The 16,922-nt window shown below is 46.7% G+C and overlaps 1 protein-coding gene across 3 annotated transcripts in view; it reads right to left on the bottom strand.

Annotated features, from left to right (window-relative positions):
- Nucleotides 1-16,696, bottom strand: part of Sp3 (phosphatidylinositide phosphatase spermathreecae) — a 91,368-nt gene extending 74,672 nt beyond the window's left edge. The window contains exons 1-3 of one of the 3 annotated variants that reach the window (XM_077688245.1): nucleotides 16,363-16,695; nucleotides 15,271-15,351; nucleotides 5,266-5,402 (exon numbers count right to left, since the gene is read on the bottom strand). In XM_077688245.1, the coding sequence (XP_077544371.1) occupies nucleotides 5,266-5,402; nucleotides 15,271-15,351; nucleotides 16,363-16,459 (315 nt within the window). In that variant the 5' untranslated portion in view covers nucleotides 16,460-16,695. Of the gene's footprint in view, nucleotides 1-5,265; nucleotides 5,403-9,330; nucleotides 9,606-15,270; nucleotides 15,352-16,362 lie in introns of those variants that run through there. The other 2 variants (XM_077688246.1, XM_077688247.1) reach the window with 2 other exon arrangements.
- Between the last annotated feature and the right edge of the window lie 226 nt (nucleotides 16,697-16,922).

The raw sequence follows: 16,922 nt of genomic DNA on the forward strand, positions 1-16,922 counted from the left end.
CCTAGCCAAGGCCACATCAGTGTGAGTCAGTCGCGTATCGTCCCAAGTGTGGTTTTATTCCATGTAATTTGTTGTCTGTGTGTTGACCCCAGTCTGCTGGCCATGTTTTAGAAAGCTGTTTTCTGATGTGTGGCTTGAGGTCGGTGCAGCGCTCTGTTGTTGTGTCCACTGTGTTCGTGAGTGCAGCAGCAGCAGCCATTTGATCTGTGGCCTTACTACCAGCGATCCCAATGTCCGGGAACCCAGCGCAGAGTTATTTCCAGATTAAGGCATATGCTGACATAATATTCCTAAAAACAAGATTGAAAATCTGGTTCCTGGAAGACTTTCCGGACGACAATGAACGTATCACACCCAGAGAATCTGTGTAAATGATGGACTTTGGAATATGATGTGCAACAATGTGATGTACAACAAGAAAAATGCCATATGCCTCCGCTGCGAATGTGCATTAAAGTTGGGTCAATGTGCAGCACAGGACGTAGTGGGGGCAGATTTTGACGCATCGCTCTAAAATTCTGCATACGGATATTTTTCCTGCAGAAACAAGAAGTGCTACAGAAGCGCACTTCTTGGCACCCGGTTTTTCGCAATTTTCATAAACGACACGTCGCACGACACAGGGTGGAGCTGCCATGGTAGTAAAAGATTGGCACAAGATGTTTTGCAGGTGGCTAAAAGGAAGACAGCAAACAAAGACACTTTCTCTCTCACTCTGTGTGAGAGTGGAGCAGCAATATATGGACGATTAAAGAAAAGCTGGGACGAGGATGTACACAGCCCAAATGACGGATTTAAAAGCATGGTGGGTCATTGATGAAATTTTAAGCACGTACAAAAAGGTTCATATATGTTCGCTGGTGATCTAGGGGCCCTTTATTGCACTCTACGTATAGGCTCTATGCGGGGCTAGTGTAGAAAGCGCCTAACACTAAGCGAAGCCCCAAGTGCGGCACTGGGTTCAGCATTTTTAGTGCTGTTTTTGTTACTCAACCAAACACCACACTCCCATAGTCCAATCGAGACCCCACCAAACTTGCAAAAATATGTAACAGGAGTTGTTTGCCTGCACCATTGGACTGGTGCGAGAGGATGTTAATTGCTTCTAGGCATTTACGGTTGTTTTATGTGAGGAAACACTACACCTATAATCTTGTGTTCCTTTTTTACAAGAATGGAGTCTCCACTAAGCTTAATGTCAGGGTCCGACTGGACCCCACGCCTCTATGAAGATACAACGTAGGCACTTTTTACAGGATTACGTTTAAAACCATTTTGATCTGCCCAGCAAGCAAGTTTATCAGCTCTAAGCTGGACTTGACATTTGCAGATGGACAGATTTCTGGATTTGAAAGATATCTGACATTGTCCACATACATAGAATAAGAGATTGTTGGTGGGAGTGCCTTCCTGAGTGAGTTGATTTTTACAATAAACAATTTACAGCTCGAAACTCCACCCTGAGGGACACCATTTTCTTGCACATGAACCCCATAAAGCGCAGGACCTACTCTCATGCATATGGGAGTTCACGGCTACAAATGGACAGTATTACCCAGCTAAGCTAGAACACGAGAACCAAAGCCACAATCCCCACCGCGGAGGCTTCGTTTGACTCACCGGGAGGTGCCAAGGATGCGCTCGGAGCCAGGCGATGTCGACAAACCACGCTTTATTGCTCGGCCGTAAAATGGAACACACACTGGACAGGCTGTCCTGAGCTTGGGCGGGGGACGGAGCCCCACGAGCATGGCAAGCCGTCCGTGGCCGCCGACTCTGCTCGTCTCCTCAGGGGAGACTCTCATCTCGGGGTCGAGGAGCGCCAGCTCTTTTGACCGACCCGCACGGTACCAGACCTCGCAGGGAAAGCCCGAAGCAGGGCGCTCCTGCTTTCGACGCAAGCTTGGTTGGAAACAAGGGTCTTCAGAGGGGAAGGAGGGTGCCGGCGGGGAAGCCGGCAGCTAGAGGGCTGGCTCCGTGTGCCGATTTCGCCGATGGGGAAGCGCGCGCTGTGCACGCGCGAAGGCGCGCACGCTCGCGCATGCCACCTCGGTGACAAGCACGCGCACAGCACCGGGCAGTTAGCCCTGATGGTGCCCCGTGGCCAGCATGGAGACCCACATGCTCTTCACATATTTATTAAGAGAAGAAAAAAAATGCAGCTAGACCACGAGGGCAACAGAATGGACACCGAGAAGCGGGACTGGAAGAAGTGGAGGGCCATTAACTCGATGGAGAGACGAAGTGAGAAAATTCGGAGGCAAAGAATGGACACGGGCAGCGTGGGACAGAAGCGGGTGGAGGTCAATGGGGGAGGCCTCCGTCCTGCAGTGGACCTAAATAGGCTGTTGTTGTTGCTGTTGATGATAAAGTTATTTAGTGTTCGGTGCGGGGTGACTTTGATTGGCAGGTCGCCAATTAGTGTTTGTTCAAAGAGCTTTTTTTGATCAGGCCTGGCTATTTCCTTCTACAATAATTTCCCTAGAGGTCAGTTTTTTTGTGTTGTAGTTTTTCCCCATAACAGTTTTAATGAACGTAGCTATGAGGAAGACGGGATGTCACTAGTTTTGTCGTCGGATTCAATGGTCAAGGACCGGGGGAAATTGCCAGGTATTTGGAATGATAGGGCAGGTAATGGAGAAAAGTTCAATTCGGTGTGGCCCCTTTCAGGGGGCTGATCATTGGATTCAGAAAATTTTTAGAAAACCATACAGCATAGAAAAAAGCAGGGAACTGGGGTACTTTCTTCACTAACTTTACCCTGATGGTCAGAGCGGTTCCGGAGCACCCTGCCTAGTAGGCATAGAGGGGGCCCATCGGCTGGAGCTTGACCGCAGCTCCGGTGGTAACCGTTCAAGGCTTCGCCTTAAAGCTCCCTGCCACTGTTTGATACAGCTTGAGTGTGGGAGCTCAGGGTCTGCGGTGTCACTAATCACCGTTACCCTGAATACACAAGGTGCCCCGTACGGGGTTGCTTGGTTTCTGAGCAGATTTGTACCTGGCTTGCTTCTGTTACCATCGATAGTAATCATGTGCGAACAATTGGGTGTGCTCAACAAACAGGGTCACGTAAGTGGCGATGTCGCTTATGCCATTTGGCCAGTGTCATGCCAGACTAGCCCAACACGCCCAACGGCTGAGCAGCTTCGGCAGGCACAGTGCACGCTGTACACACTGGTGCTTCTATGTTTATGTGTTCGCTCCTACCATTTTTGCTGCAATAAAAAGGATGTGCCCTGAATTTAAGTGCAACCAGCTCCTTCTGCAAGCTTATGTTCCTTGTTTAATTTGCGTTGGATTTTGCCAGCCTCAGCCAATCACAATGAGCTGGCCGCGAGTTCAATGTGGAAAAGTAGTGATCGTGTTGCACGCCTATTCTCTATTTTCCTTATTATACAGCTTCATACAACTTGTGAAGTTTGTGTTAAAAGTGGTGCCAGTGTTACTCTAACGAGAAAACCGACCGAATAAACCAAACTTGCATTTTGTCTTCATGGCCCTTTTAAGTATTGAAAGCACGATCACAAAAACCACAAGGTTTTGCATTTTGTTTAATTTCCCAACAGTGTCTAACCAGCCCAGTGTTTGACCTTTCAGCATGCGCTGACAAATCTAATCTTGCTAGTGTCCCTCAGAAGAATACTCAAGTGAATTTGTAAAACTTCTGTGAGTTTGCATTGCAGAAACAAGCTCAACTAACCATATTTTTCATCCTTTACCTGGTACCTGGTCATTAAAGCAGTATTTAATTCATACTGCCTCAAAGAAGAAAAAATACCATGCGACATCTGCAGCGGCCGTAACAACTACAACGGTGATGCGAAATGACACAAACTTTTTTTTTTGCGATGTAATTGGACGTTGTTGAAGATTAGACGATGTTCATGCATGCGCACTTGCGTTTGTGTCAGTCATTTTTTTCCTTAGAAAAAACTTTAGTGCTATATGCAACAAGCATACGTATAGGAATGCAGTTCTTGTGGTTATTTTGTTTAGCGTTGATCAAACCAGTGTCAGTTCCGGTTCCAAGCAGCACATCCATGGCTTTCTCCACCACCTGTGATTGGCAATTGCCGACACCTTAGAAATCGCCACGATTCGCTCAAGTCCTGTTCTTGGCTGCAGAAATGGGCTGGATAAGCCCTCTAGCACAGCTCAGGGCGACCATTCAGAGCCAAAGGATGAGCCGAGGTGTACGCAGTGGCTGAACACTCGGCACATTACAAAAGATGCTCTACTGGGAGGCATTTCTTTCACACCTTTGGAGCACGCCTGTCTCCTCTCCGCAGTGCCCACAGGGTCGTAAAACACATGTGGGCACAAGGCCGACAGGCGGGCAATTGAAAGAAAAAAAAGAAGAACCCTGCCCTGACTTCGAACCCACACATGGACATACCCCTCACGCAGTGCTCCATCCCACTACGGCTCCAGATTAATTTTGACCACCTGGGGACCTTTAACATGCGTCTAAATCTCGTACACACGCCCGTTTTTGCTTTTCGCCTCCATCAGAAAAGCGGCTACCGCGGCCAGGAATCGAACATGCGTCCTTGTACTCAGCAGCACAATACCTTAGCCACTGAGCCACCGCGGCGGGTAGTAATCTCACAATCTTTACAAATCACTTTAGTGTCCCCTTAGTTAAAGTCAACTGCTGCACTTGCAGCCAGGCTCTTTCGCGTTTTCTTTTTAAATGCCTGCAAGGTAGCTTGCATTCAGCATTGGCAAATCCATACAGGCTGGTCTGCAACACCAGCCAGTAGTGCGGAAAATTCTTGAGGGGGCTTGCCACCCTATTTTTGTCTTCTCCAACTATCTAGGTAAAGTAAATGCGTTTTGCAATAAACATGGCATATGGGTTATTCTGCCATGGCTACCCTTCAACTGAAGCAAAGCCGTTCCTTCACGGCTCTTTTAGCCCCTAATATGCAAATACTCATTTCACGAATCGATAAATTAACCTCTTAATTAAATGCCAACTTACTTTAGTCCAACCTGGAAAAAAAAAGGTTTATAAAATTGTTTTTGTCTCAAGTAAATGCATGTTGCTGATGCATTTCCATTTGAAAGCTATATAGAAAGGAGCAAAAAGGTTCTGTTAACCAAGCCATCTCCCGTGTCCTGCTCCAAAGCACTTTTATGCCCTTAACTGCGCATAACCATCCCTGAACCACTTGGCTAAAAACTGAGCCTGCCTGCTGCATCGACACACACCTGGGGCCGTGTGCTGCAGTTCACTTTCCCAAAATCACAACCAAGCCTTACCTCCATTTCCATCTCTGGGGATTCATGGACTGAGAGTGGAAGCAGAACAACTTTGTTGACTCTGAACACCTGGTGGTTCCCGGGCAAGGACCCAATGAGACTTGTCTGTCGAATCAGAACCAGCCGCTGGTCCGAGTCTGCATGATGAAGCCTCATGGTTACTCTCCACCCAGCCTCCGGATTAACACGCCATCTGTGGAATAGCAGCCTGCCTGCCCAGGCGATGCCACCAGGCACTGCAGGTCCCCCAGCCCAGCTGTCAGCCACTTCTGTGCACCCAGTGCGCAGCAGCGGCCATTGCGACAAAGCATACCGGGCAGGTGATGGGGGAGCTGCTCCTGCCAGTGTGGGACATTTGCGCCTTGGCTTATGGGCATTTGGCTTGGCCCACGCGCTTATCGTTACTTAGTTGTGCAATGACCGTGCAACTGATGATCAAACTACCCGCACTACAGTGCTGAGCAATCACAGCCACTGTGCCAGCATTTCCCGTGCATGCCTGCCAAACCTGCGCGTTCCCCCCCGCCAAACCAACCAGGTCTTGCTAGCTGCTGCACAATAAGTACCTTTTGCTAAGCGAGGTAAGCCTTCAGAGAGTCACCTGCAATGGCGAATGTGCTCGGCTTTCCCCATTCGGAAACCCGTTCTAATGGCACGCTCCTTCTGCCGCACAGCAGACGCAGTGGATGTTTCGTGCCATCTTTGCCAAGCTCAGCACCTTCCCCCCTGCTCTCGCGACTTAAATGGGAGACGGGCAAGGGGGTGGGGAAGGGGCCAGGTATTTCGGCCGCATTTCAGTGCGCACCACTTTGGCAGCCGCTACCGTGCTTTGGCGACAGCGCTGTAAGCAACTGAGCGAAGACAGAAAGAAAACGGTGGAGGAAAGTGTGAGGGGTAGGGTGGCACATGCTCCTATGGTGTCATCTCTCACTGCCCTCCCCTCACACTTTCACCAGGCACTCATCCTTTGTTCGTGCCTTATCCAAACCCCGTGACATTTGTGCGGGAGGTTCAAACACCATTTGCAACAGCACGCTCAACGGTGGCAACGTGCTGTAAGATAATGGCAGAGTAGCGCGCACCGCCGGGCGTTCACTGATCACACGATCACTTCCTGAGACGCAGCAGCTATGCACCGTGACCGAGGAGACTGCAGTTCACACTGCGCACAAATTTTGCATTAGGGAGTATATTAATCGTCAGTGCTTCTTCTGCTTCAAAATAGGAACTTCGTTAGTAATTAAGGGATTAACAAAACTTGCATATTCTTCACCCTTAATGTGTGGAAACGTGGAAGTAAGCGCTCTGCCATCTTCGCAAATGTGAGTTTTTCACATTTCTTTTGGCATCCTTCTGGACAAACTTACTGAGGTCATCATTTTGTCGTAGTGGGCATCCATACTGTAATGTGTTTCGAAAACCTGCATGAGGACCCATTTAACAGCCGTTTCCCCATACCCTTACGGCCGCCAAATGGCTTTGTAAGTGGCAGCATCAATTGCCAATTATTTGCGGTAGCGAATGAAATGAAATTCATGCCCCATCTTGACAATCAAATGCAGTATAATTTCTTTGAAATGCAAAAATTAGAGTCTATCCACTTTCGGAGACCACAAAAAAACCTTTGCGGGCTTTCACCTCAGGCTGACCCTCATTAAAGGACGACTAAAGGGTGGAAACAAGTTGGCCTGTATCAATACGTTAAAGTGCCGGGAATCCAAATTCACCGTTGTTTACCAAGGCAGCAAATGCCAGAAACGTGAAAACTGGTGCCAACGCCCCGCACGCTTTTTGGGCATCACAGTTTGTGACGTCGCAATATTTGTGCACGGTGAGAGCTCATTGGAGAAGGATCTAGAAATGTCAAATAATGCGTACATCGTGCGCACAGAGCTCTCTCTACCCTTGTTATGTGTGGGCTCCGAAGTTTGGCCATTCAGCCACGAAGACTGCTCCAGACAGCTGCGGGAAGTGAGTGTGTATTTCACGCCAGGTTGGCGCGTCGCGTGAGAGAAGAGAATACGAGATGGACATGACCACCGAACGAGCTGAGATGAAGGCTGCCGCTTGAGCTACGCCTAGGCCTAGCCGGGAGGCCACTCTTGCGCGATATTTGAAACTGCGCTCGTCGCTGATTTGTTCGCAGCCGACGTGAAGTCTGGGTGTACGGTGTAGGCGGGCACAACGACCGACCGCTGGAGCGGTGAAAAGCATTTTTCCTCCGATCAGTGACAAATAATAAAGTGAAAGCTAGCCTCCTCGGTCAAAGAAACGCTCTCGGTGGTCGGCCATGGCTTCGTGATGTAAAAGCTACTGTTGCCAGACCGCACCGGTGACTCGCTGCTATTTCGTGACACAATGTCTACGTCACAAAAAAGGGAAGCAAAAGAGAGAAATGCCAGCTTTCTTTGGAGATTTATCAGGAAATAACGCATAGTTGCTCGTCGAACAAAAGCTGAGAGTGCTACGAAACATATGATCTTACAGTTAAAAAAACATTTCATTCAGCCTTTACTGTCACTTTAAGGGGGGACGTGGCTTTCAAAATCAACTTTTTTATTTCTGAGTGGATTTTGATGAAAATTGGCACAGCAACTGGAAATGCTTCTGTGATAACACCATAAAAATTTCAAGATAATATTTTGATAACTTTTTTATTTATTAAATTTTCTTTCTGTTCCGCTTGTACCGAGCTTGAGCGACTTATAAAACACGATAGAAAACTTGTTCGAAGTGCTTTGCCTTCCCAAATGAATGGGCGAGGTCGTGACAGTTTTAGAATTTTTTTTTTTACAAAACAATATTTTTTAGTTTTCATTTTTTTAGAGGTTAATGTGCAACAGGCATGTCGACTGTGAACGACTATTTCAATAAAAAAGTCACAAAAAACAAATCTGGAAAACCAAAAGTGTCACGACCTGAACTGTTCATCAAGGAATGTAATGCAAGAAACGGAATCAAAATAGACCCAGTGGTCACAAAGAAATCCCTGGTACAAGCGACATAGGTGGCAAAAAAAACTGTTTTGAGAAAACGGCTTCCGAAGTTGCAACATAGGTTTCACTTATCAAAAGTCGCCACAGTTGCAGCCTTTCATGTCGTTTTGAACATGGGGCTTCTGGAAGGCCTTGCCTTGAAATTGGAGTGCCTTTTACAGCCTTTCTCTTTCCAGAAAACATCATTTTCAGCTCCTCTGTGAAGAGTACATACCCCCTTTGCAAACCAAACGGAGGGGAAGATGGGTTTCAATGGGCTTTCAATGCAAAGTAGGTTAGCTGGTTGGCTGTATAGCACTGGACAACCTCCTTTTGCAGTGTTGTCACCATGGCAACAAGTTAAGCATTTTTTTTCCTTAAATTTGAACATTTTTGGCTTTTTTTATGTTTTATCTTGCCTGGCACAGTAACTTAGTACTCATACGTGCAGGTGTTCATTGCCAAAAGTTTGCATACCACAAGGATGAAAATGAGCTACTTTGAAGCTTGGTAGAGTATTCTGCATAACTCACAACTTCAATGCAAGAGCATATTTTTTTTTACTACTTTTGACATTCAAGGCATCCAATATTTCTCGCAGCACAGCCAGTATGCCCTAAGCAATGGCATCAATAATTTCCCTTAAAAAATCGCTGTTAAATGCTGCCACAGTAACGTACATTTTTAACGCAGAGAGCATATTTTTATTCCTATATTACTAACTCAAACCCGTTTGCATGAAAATTACAAGTGCACGGGAAACGTAGCGCAAGAAAGGCGATATGGCTCGCCCGCATCGCAGCGCACGCTTACCGCGACATATCGAACTTTGATTATACCTGATATGGCTGGTCAGGTCGCTTTTAAGATTAAATCTAACGTCGCAGGCATTAATTACAACTACTGGCGTTCAATGGTAACGGGTTGCCCAGTCATGTGATGCTCCAGTGCGCGTCGGCTATGCCGTGCGCGCCGCAGCGTTTGATGCGTCGACCGTTTCTTTCTCAAGGCTAGCGAGCCCACAGTCAAAACACAGCAATAACTAAGCGTGTAAACATCGCAAATCCGACTAAAAGTTCACTTCACGAACCGCTATCGCAAGCGCGCACACCGCGTCACCCTCCAAGGTCTGGCGACGGTAGAGTCACGCGCACCACGAAGCGTTCGATGACCTCCGCCTTTCGAGCCACACAACTTCCCGTAATTTGGCTCGTTATCTCTGGCATTCCCATCGCGATAACGTGCGTGTTGAATACCACAGATTGAACAGAAACTCGGCCGAGCGAAGCGGCGAAAATGAACTCAATCCGCTCGCTACGCAGCTCAGGCGGCCGCCATCTTGCGTTGCGCCCGCGACATCCAATCAGGAGGGTCGTCGTTCTGCGCCGGACCAATCGCGCTTCAGCATCAATTTCTAGCTTCGTTTGTGCGTCGTTTCTTTTCTGCCGTTTGTGCGTTTGTGAATGAACGAAGATACAAGAGACGAGCGGAACCGGAAAGACGATCGCTCGGCCGATCTAACCATATCAAAATGGCCGCGCCCGGTGGCACCGTTGCGGAGATAGAGCGCTCCGAAAATTGCCGTTTTTTCGCCCTTTTGCGCTGATAATTTGTCACCGCGCCTGACAAAAGTATTTTTTTATGCCACTTTGCGACGCTTTTCAGCGTAAAAACTTTGCAGACGCACAGAATAGGAAACATAGAAGCCGAATATGTGGGTTTCAAAAAAACGATGTTTTGGTCATTTTTCCGAAGTTGAAAGCCGCGTCCCCCCTTAAATTATTTTCTCTGCCCCACTCCACACCTACCGCAGTGCAGGAACATGTTCACACCATCCAAATTTTAGCCCACTGTGTTGAGGAGTTCCTGGAGGCCCAGTAGCGGTCCTAAGACCAAATGTCCGTTCACACAAAATTTTCACGCTTCGCTGTTGTTTCTTTGCGGAAATCTCGCACAGTGCCGTAGTGTAGAGAGCTTTATTTACTAAACCAAGGACATGCTGTGACTGCGTGCATCTTGGTTACAGGCAAGCTGCCTAGCATGCCGTGAACTCTGAAGGACTACTGGCTGTATGCAACGATGTTTCGACAGAGTGCTTTTCTTTCCTTTCAGCCAAACAAAAAATGCAAAGTACACTGCAGTCCCTGCACTGTGCCATTCACAGCCCACCTTTACGGCAGCACTGTGGCTAGAGCTGCTTGCCCATTGAAGAAAACATGCGACCTGGAAATGAGTGGAAGCTTCAGAGAATTGTGATGAAGCTGGCTGGTTGGCACACCTCGTGGGAACAATCAACAGTGGCACAGAGCAAGGGGCCCGCTTAGATGTCTCTGCATTGCCACTTAGCAATGAAGATTTAGTCAGTGCTATGTGTGCCCCTTCACCGAGTTTCGTTTTCATGCTGTTTTATTTTTTCTAGTGAATGCAAAGCAGAAAAATACGCCTTGTTTTGGGAAAACTAATTCAGTGCCTAGCAGCAACACAGTTACGTCCAAAAAAACAGAGTCTGCTACCAAGAGAGTTTGTAAGCGGCAGCTGACCTGTTTTGGTGCCAAATGCAAGCAGGGGCTGAGTGCAGAGAACAGCTACACAGTGTTTGAGCGAGGCTGTAGTACAGTGGCACCCTCGAGGTTTGCAGAGCATACCATTGCCCAGTGGCTGGCAGCACTCGGGAATGGCATTACAAGAGGCTTTGCCTCCATGCTTGCATGCATGCTGAGATGTGTTCATTTTCTTTAGGCTTCCAAGTGCTGCCAATAAACAACATATACCAACGCAGTGTTTTATAATCTTTCATGTTATCAGAGCCATGCAGCCCACTTTGCCCAATAGCAAATAAGCATGCTGTTCTGCACACACAGCAATTTAAAATTTACAGTGAATATAGGCATGTGAGAAGGCTACTCTGCCAAAAATTCACCATTCCCTTCCCAGAGCCATAGCCAGTTCACCAAGCCTCTGCTTCAAAGGATTGGCACTTGTCCTGCTGACGCAGAACTGGGAACTTAGCTACGTTGTAAGCTACACAGAAAAGGTGTACAAATGCATGCCCTTCAGTTGGAAAAATGTAGGTAGTGCCAGTTTTCAGTTTTATGGAGAAGAGAAGCAAGCATTCTTTAGGTGTTGTTGTGTTCTGAGAATTTAGTGCACCGCCTGGAATTCTTTTGAGGGCTATCAGCGGAAGAGTCGAGAGCCAAGATACGGCGGCACGCCACAGAACCCTGAACTCTTCTGCTTGAAGCCACACAGTGGGCATCCGGGGCCGCAGGCAAAGATGAACAAACAGCACGCACACCAATGAAACTACAGAGGCAGCACTCCACATTACCCTTCCATTTTGCTGGAGTAATGTGCAAGGCTGCCTGCTGTTGTACAATTAACAAAAAAGAAAGTACTTAATTAACAAGAACATAATGCACATTTTGTACACAAATGGAGAGTACAGATGACGCACTACCAGGAACATACAGTACAAGATATTATAACAATTGCACTTTTGACGCAGACACTTAGACGCTTTGTTCCATTTGATGCAGACACCCAATCTTGAGTCTTCTTGGGACACACACATCCCCAGCTGGATGGAGAGAAATTATATGGCTTGGCAATGCTATTCTACTGAAGGCACTCAATAAGGCTGTTCTACTCAGACCAGTTTAATATGAGGCCATATTTTTCCAATTTACACGCACAATTCCAGGATTGTTGCGGTACAATGAGAATACTTCAGCACAACCAGTTTCGTGGCTTGGCATTGTCACTGTACCACATGAAGCAATCAAATATTTCATGCAAAGCATCAACAACTGCAAATAAAAGAAAACACTGATCAATATTTATTTTAAATAAATGACATTTAAACTCTTGCAACTTCTTATCAAAGTAGGCAACGCCAGCCCCATCCCACATGCATGAATTTTGCTTTTATGTATGCATGCCTGGTTTATCCTAGTTAAAAAATTGCAAGGGTTTAGCAACCCTGGTTGCCAAGCAGACACTCATGTTCCCCACTCAGCATTCCCTTTTGTTCCACCAGAACAAGGGCTGTGATGCAATCTTCCCCAAAAGACAGCCTACCCAAAGGCAGCATCACCAGCTGCTTTGCCCACAGCTGGGCTACAGAGAACTAGCTTGTGATAGCACAACCAACCCCATCCAGGCCCCGAGTACTGCTTCATCAAGAAAACATCCCCAATATTGACAAACTTTCAAATTTCCCGCGACACAATATCAGCAGCGATGACATTGGGGAAAAGCATAAACCAGGTAACTGGCATGTAACTTCATGCTAGCATTTAAAGGAGCCATGAAAACAAAATGCAAGTTTGATTCATTTGAAAAACTGCCTCATTAGAAAAACACTGCCACCAATTTAAAAAAAAAATTCCCTAAAATAAGCTATATAATGAGGAAAACAGAGAATAGACATGTGACACCCAAGCTACTTTTCTGCACTGATGACGTATTACGGGCAGCTTGTTGCAAACTGGCTGAGGCCGACATAATCCAACAGGGATTATAAGTTTGCAGAAAGAGCTATTTGCGCTTAAATTTATTGCACATTCTATTTATAGCAATAAGAATGGTCGGTTAAACAATGCAATTTACAAAAGAACACGTAAACAAAGAAGCACTAGTGCATACGGCGCGCTACGCTAGCCAACGCTGCACAGCCATCAGGCGCATTAGGCTCGGCCGATATGACACTGGCTAACTGGCATAAGCAACACTGCCACTTACGTGACCCTTCCTGTTGAAACATTTCCCTGTACTCACGACACGATTACTCTCAACCGTAACAATAAGCCAGGATCAAGTCCGGTCAGAAAAAAAAAAAAAAAAAACACGGAAAAACAGTGGTCCTTGATGAGTATTGTTACGCCATATATGAAGGATGATGATAACCATTATATGTTTTGCCCATTGGCAGCAGCTTCAGTCAACATACTAAATATACATTCTGGTCTCTACAGTGGATACGTCATTGTCCACACCTCGAAACACATGATGTAGTGAGAGAATTGAAATTTTGGCTTAAATTGTTTAATTTCTCAGTGAATAAAGCACCACTTGGTGCCGCAAAAGCGCTGCGGGCACTACAAAACACCAAATCTTTCGAAAAAACACACTGGTATTTTGTCGTCATGGCCCCTTCAAGTGCCTTGATCAGACGGAACCAGCAGCCTCCAATACTACAAACTAGTGCTTCACGCCATAGCAGGGATGCCCACACTCTTTCAGCCCAGATCAAATATCAGAGGTTTATGTTAAAATTTGAATTGCTATTGTTCTGCTGTAGCAGTCTTTCAAATGAACCAAACGTGCATCCTTTTTTTTTTTTTCATGTTAAATGTAGAGAGAGCTGCTATGAGATCACTTTTTTTCTAGGGCAGAATTCTCAGTTGTGTCCGTCTTAAAAACGTCCGTTTTATGTCCATTTTATGTCGTGATATCGTTCTGGTAGCAGGGTCTTTTGACATGCACAGAAACCAACGCCGCCCCACCTAGCTTGTCTTGCATCACATCCGTGTTTACTTTCAGCCAATCAGGGCTCAATTGAAGTGGACACTTTAAAACTGACAATTTCAGAATGCCACCCCTGGTACCAAATCTAGGTTACTCCACATTGCTGCTCGAGGTTCCACCCGTAGCTCTGATGGCGAAACGGGGCAGGCATATAATTATTTGGTATGTCCACATTCTTGGCTTGTTGTTGGTGAGCCAAACACAGCACCATGCGCATCATATGAGGCCCACAAACGTGTTCTGGCATGCTGCCAAAAGTATCAGACACATCATGTTACATTAAGGGCTGTGCTGAAGACTATCCAGCATGCGATAAAACACGAGAGCATGCAACAAAAGTACAGCCAAAGACTAGCAATACCAAAGCTGACACGTTGAGAAGCTGGTATGAAAGTTGTACCCTATCCACACCGATTCAAGTTTCCCTCTTTGAGATACTGTTAATGGTTCAATCTTCCTTGTCCAGATCTCTTCTTGACACAACGACCGGCAACAGAATTCAGCACCAAGTGTTTCGAATATCCTGTCGCATAGGCCCCCAGCGGGCAACATTTTTTTGCCAAATGCGACCCCCCCCGGGTCAATTTCTTTTATTGCTGATTTAAATTCTTCATTCGAATTTTTTTAGAGAAAAAAAATGTCGCATTTTTTTAAGGTCACCATAAAGTGACAAAAAATCATTTGTGTTGTTACATACACCTGCTTTATTCATGAGCAACACAAAGAAAATTTTAAAAAAGGTTTCCGAGGCTCAAGCGGCCGGAGGGCCAAACCAAAACTGACCGGATGCGCAAGCGATAGCCAGGGCACCGCTGTGGTAAAGCATAAAGAAAGAAAAGAAGAGCCATCCGTGCACGAAAGAAATTTCACGCATTTCCGCAGTCTGGCAGCACATGCCAAGAGAAAGAGATAATCGAAAAAGGCGCGTTTTTTAAACATACAAACGATGACATACATGTACGTCATTCACCATTTGCAAGGTGTATGCAGGGGACGTACGTACGCCATTGACCCTGAAAGGGTTAAGTATATGTTTTCTGGCTCTCCATCTCGACACCAGTGAGTCAAGATCAGCTCACAATTCTTCAGTGTTGCTCACTACTGAACAGTTGAATGACGATCGGTTCCATGCAGTCGAAATTGCCTGTGTGTGACAACGTTATTAACCAATATTTTTCCTAAGGTTGTCTTCACATTTTTGCAAACACTGTGTGATAGTTTCCACCATATGTACATCTAACCATCCGCTGCCGATAGATGTAACCTAACCACAGCTAAGAAGAACTGCGAGTTGGGCTTGTTGGTATACGTTCATGACGGGGGCAGCGCAAAACGAAAACTTAGACAAGAAAGACCACGGGACGAAGCACTTCGCCCCGTGGTATTTTTTGTCCATGTTTTGTTTGCGCTGTCCCCATTATGAACGTAATCACAGCTGCAGTTATCTCCCGCATCTGCCCAGAGTTTCTCCTTGCAGCACGACACTAGAATAAACAAAACAAACCTGGATGTGGCTGGAATTTTCCAATGACTCCATAGACTGTGCCCAAACAGACTGCGTCTGCCAGCTGATGCAGCTCAGATCCTGTAGAACGAATGGGAGACACAGATACAAAGGGCAAGGTTATCCCCGACACTTGCTAAAATGGGAAGAGTGCAGCTGGTTTGTTATGACTCCAAATTGATTGATTGATTGATTGGTTGATTGATTCTGCGGTTTCACGGGCCGACGCTAAACAGGCTATGAGGCGCGTCGTAGTGGAGATCTCCGGATTGATTTTGACCTCCTTGAGATCTTTAACGTGCGCTGAAATCTAGAACACATGGGCGTTTGCGCTTTACGCCTCCATCAGAAAAGCGGCCGCCGCGGCCGGGAATCGAACCCACGTCCTGGGCTCAGCAGCACAACGCCTTAGCCACTGAACTTGACTCCGAATAAAAGCAAGCACGCACGTAACGGATTTGCCATGTGACTGACTGGAGTGAAATTGCACGAGAGAATAGGTATATCCAGGAAACCGATTGCACATGCGCCACAAAAAAGTATGTGTACATTTTTCATGTACGTGGGGCACGAAAAATACGCTGAGCATTTTGCACAAAATGGCAAAGGCGATATGTGTCCTTCGAGTGTTGTAATAACTCGGTGAAAGGGCCAGGGATGCTGTACCGCACAAATGCTGATCCTCAGAGCAATTGATTGAAACCTCTTTTACATTGAGTTGCACCGCAAGACCGAAACTCCCCCAAAAGACGCAGCACATGCCACCCGGAACTTTGCACAGTCAACGCGAAAGAACTATAAATAACAACAGTCAGAAAGCGAAACGATATGCTCTGGTGGCTACATTTACTCGCCGATCGATACTCATACAGACATACGGATGGGGGTGGGTCAGCGGTGACGATCTCGATTTCTGCATGATGTAATGCACTCGCCTGCGAGTAGTAGAACTGGTGTGTTAAAAGCTCATCGCTAAAACCATTGCACATTTTTACTACCATGCAGAAGTATGCACTAGGAAACGCGAAACAAATCGCTGCACTTAGTAGCAGTCCTCAAACAATCGGGGGCCGATGACGGAATAAAACTCACGCTTTCTGGGCTCCAGCTTCCCGTCGAGGCGACTGCACCACAAAGTTTCTTCACCATCGACGATCACGTAATGCTCGGGTGTCATCAGAATTTCCATGGTGACAGGGGGGACCACGGCTACCGGACCAGGAGGCAAACGTTGATTTATCCTAGCACAAAGACCCACGTCATGCCTCCTGGGTTTAGCTACTTCGATTATTCATCACATGTGGCAGAAACTGACGGGCGCTGACGAGACTCCACCAAGGCAGGCCCCGCAACCACCCATCGCACGGTCCCCCCCACTGCCTGACACTGGACACGGCTATGATCACGGCGACTGCTGCAGTGAGGGAGGAAAAAAAAAAGGCAGCGTCTCCTGCCACGCGCGTGGCAGCAGCTACGCCCCCCTGGCAACGGCTGCTGCCACGCGTGACGTCATAATGACGTCATAACATTAATAATTGTCATTATTTTGTGTAGTGTAGACCGAAATACACATTTTTTTTATTTGCAGTACAAAATAACGCACCACTGAACTGCTAAAACTTTTCTAAACAAACAATTTTTGTTCTTGCGGG

The sequence above is a fragment of the Haemaphysalis longicornis genome, unplaced genomic scaffold (genome assembly GCF_048455015.1).
Source record: "Haemaphysalis longicornis isolate Haplotype H1 unplaced genomic scaffold, Haemaphysalis longicornis Haplotype H1 scaffold_1, whole genome shotgun sequence".
NCBI lineage: Eukaryota > Metazoa > Arthropoda > Arachnida > Ixodida > Ixodidae > Haemaphysalis > Haemaphysalis longicornis.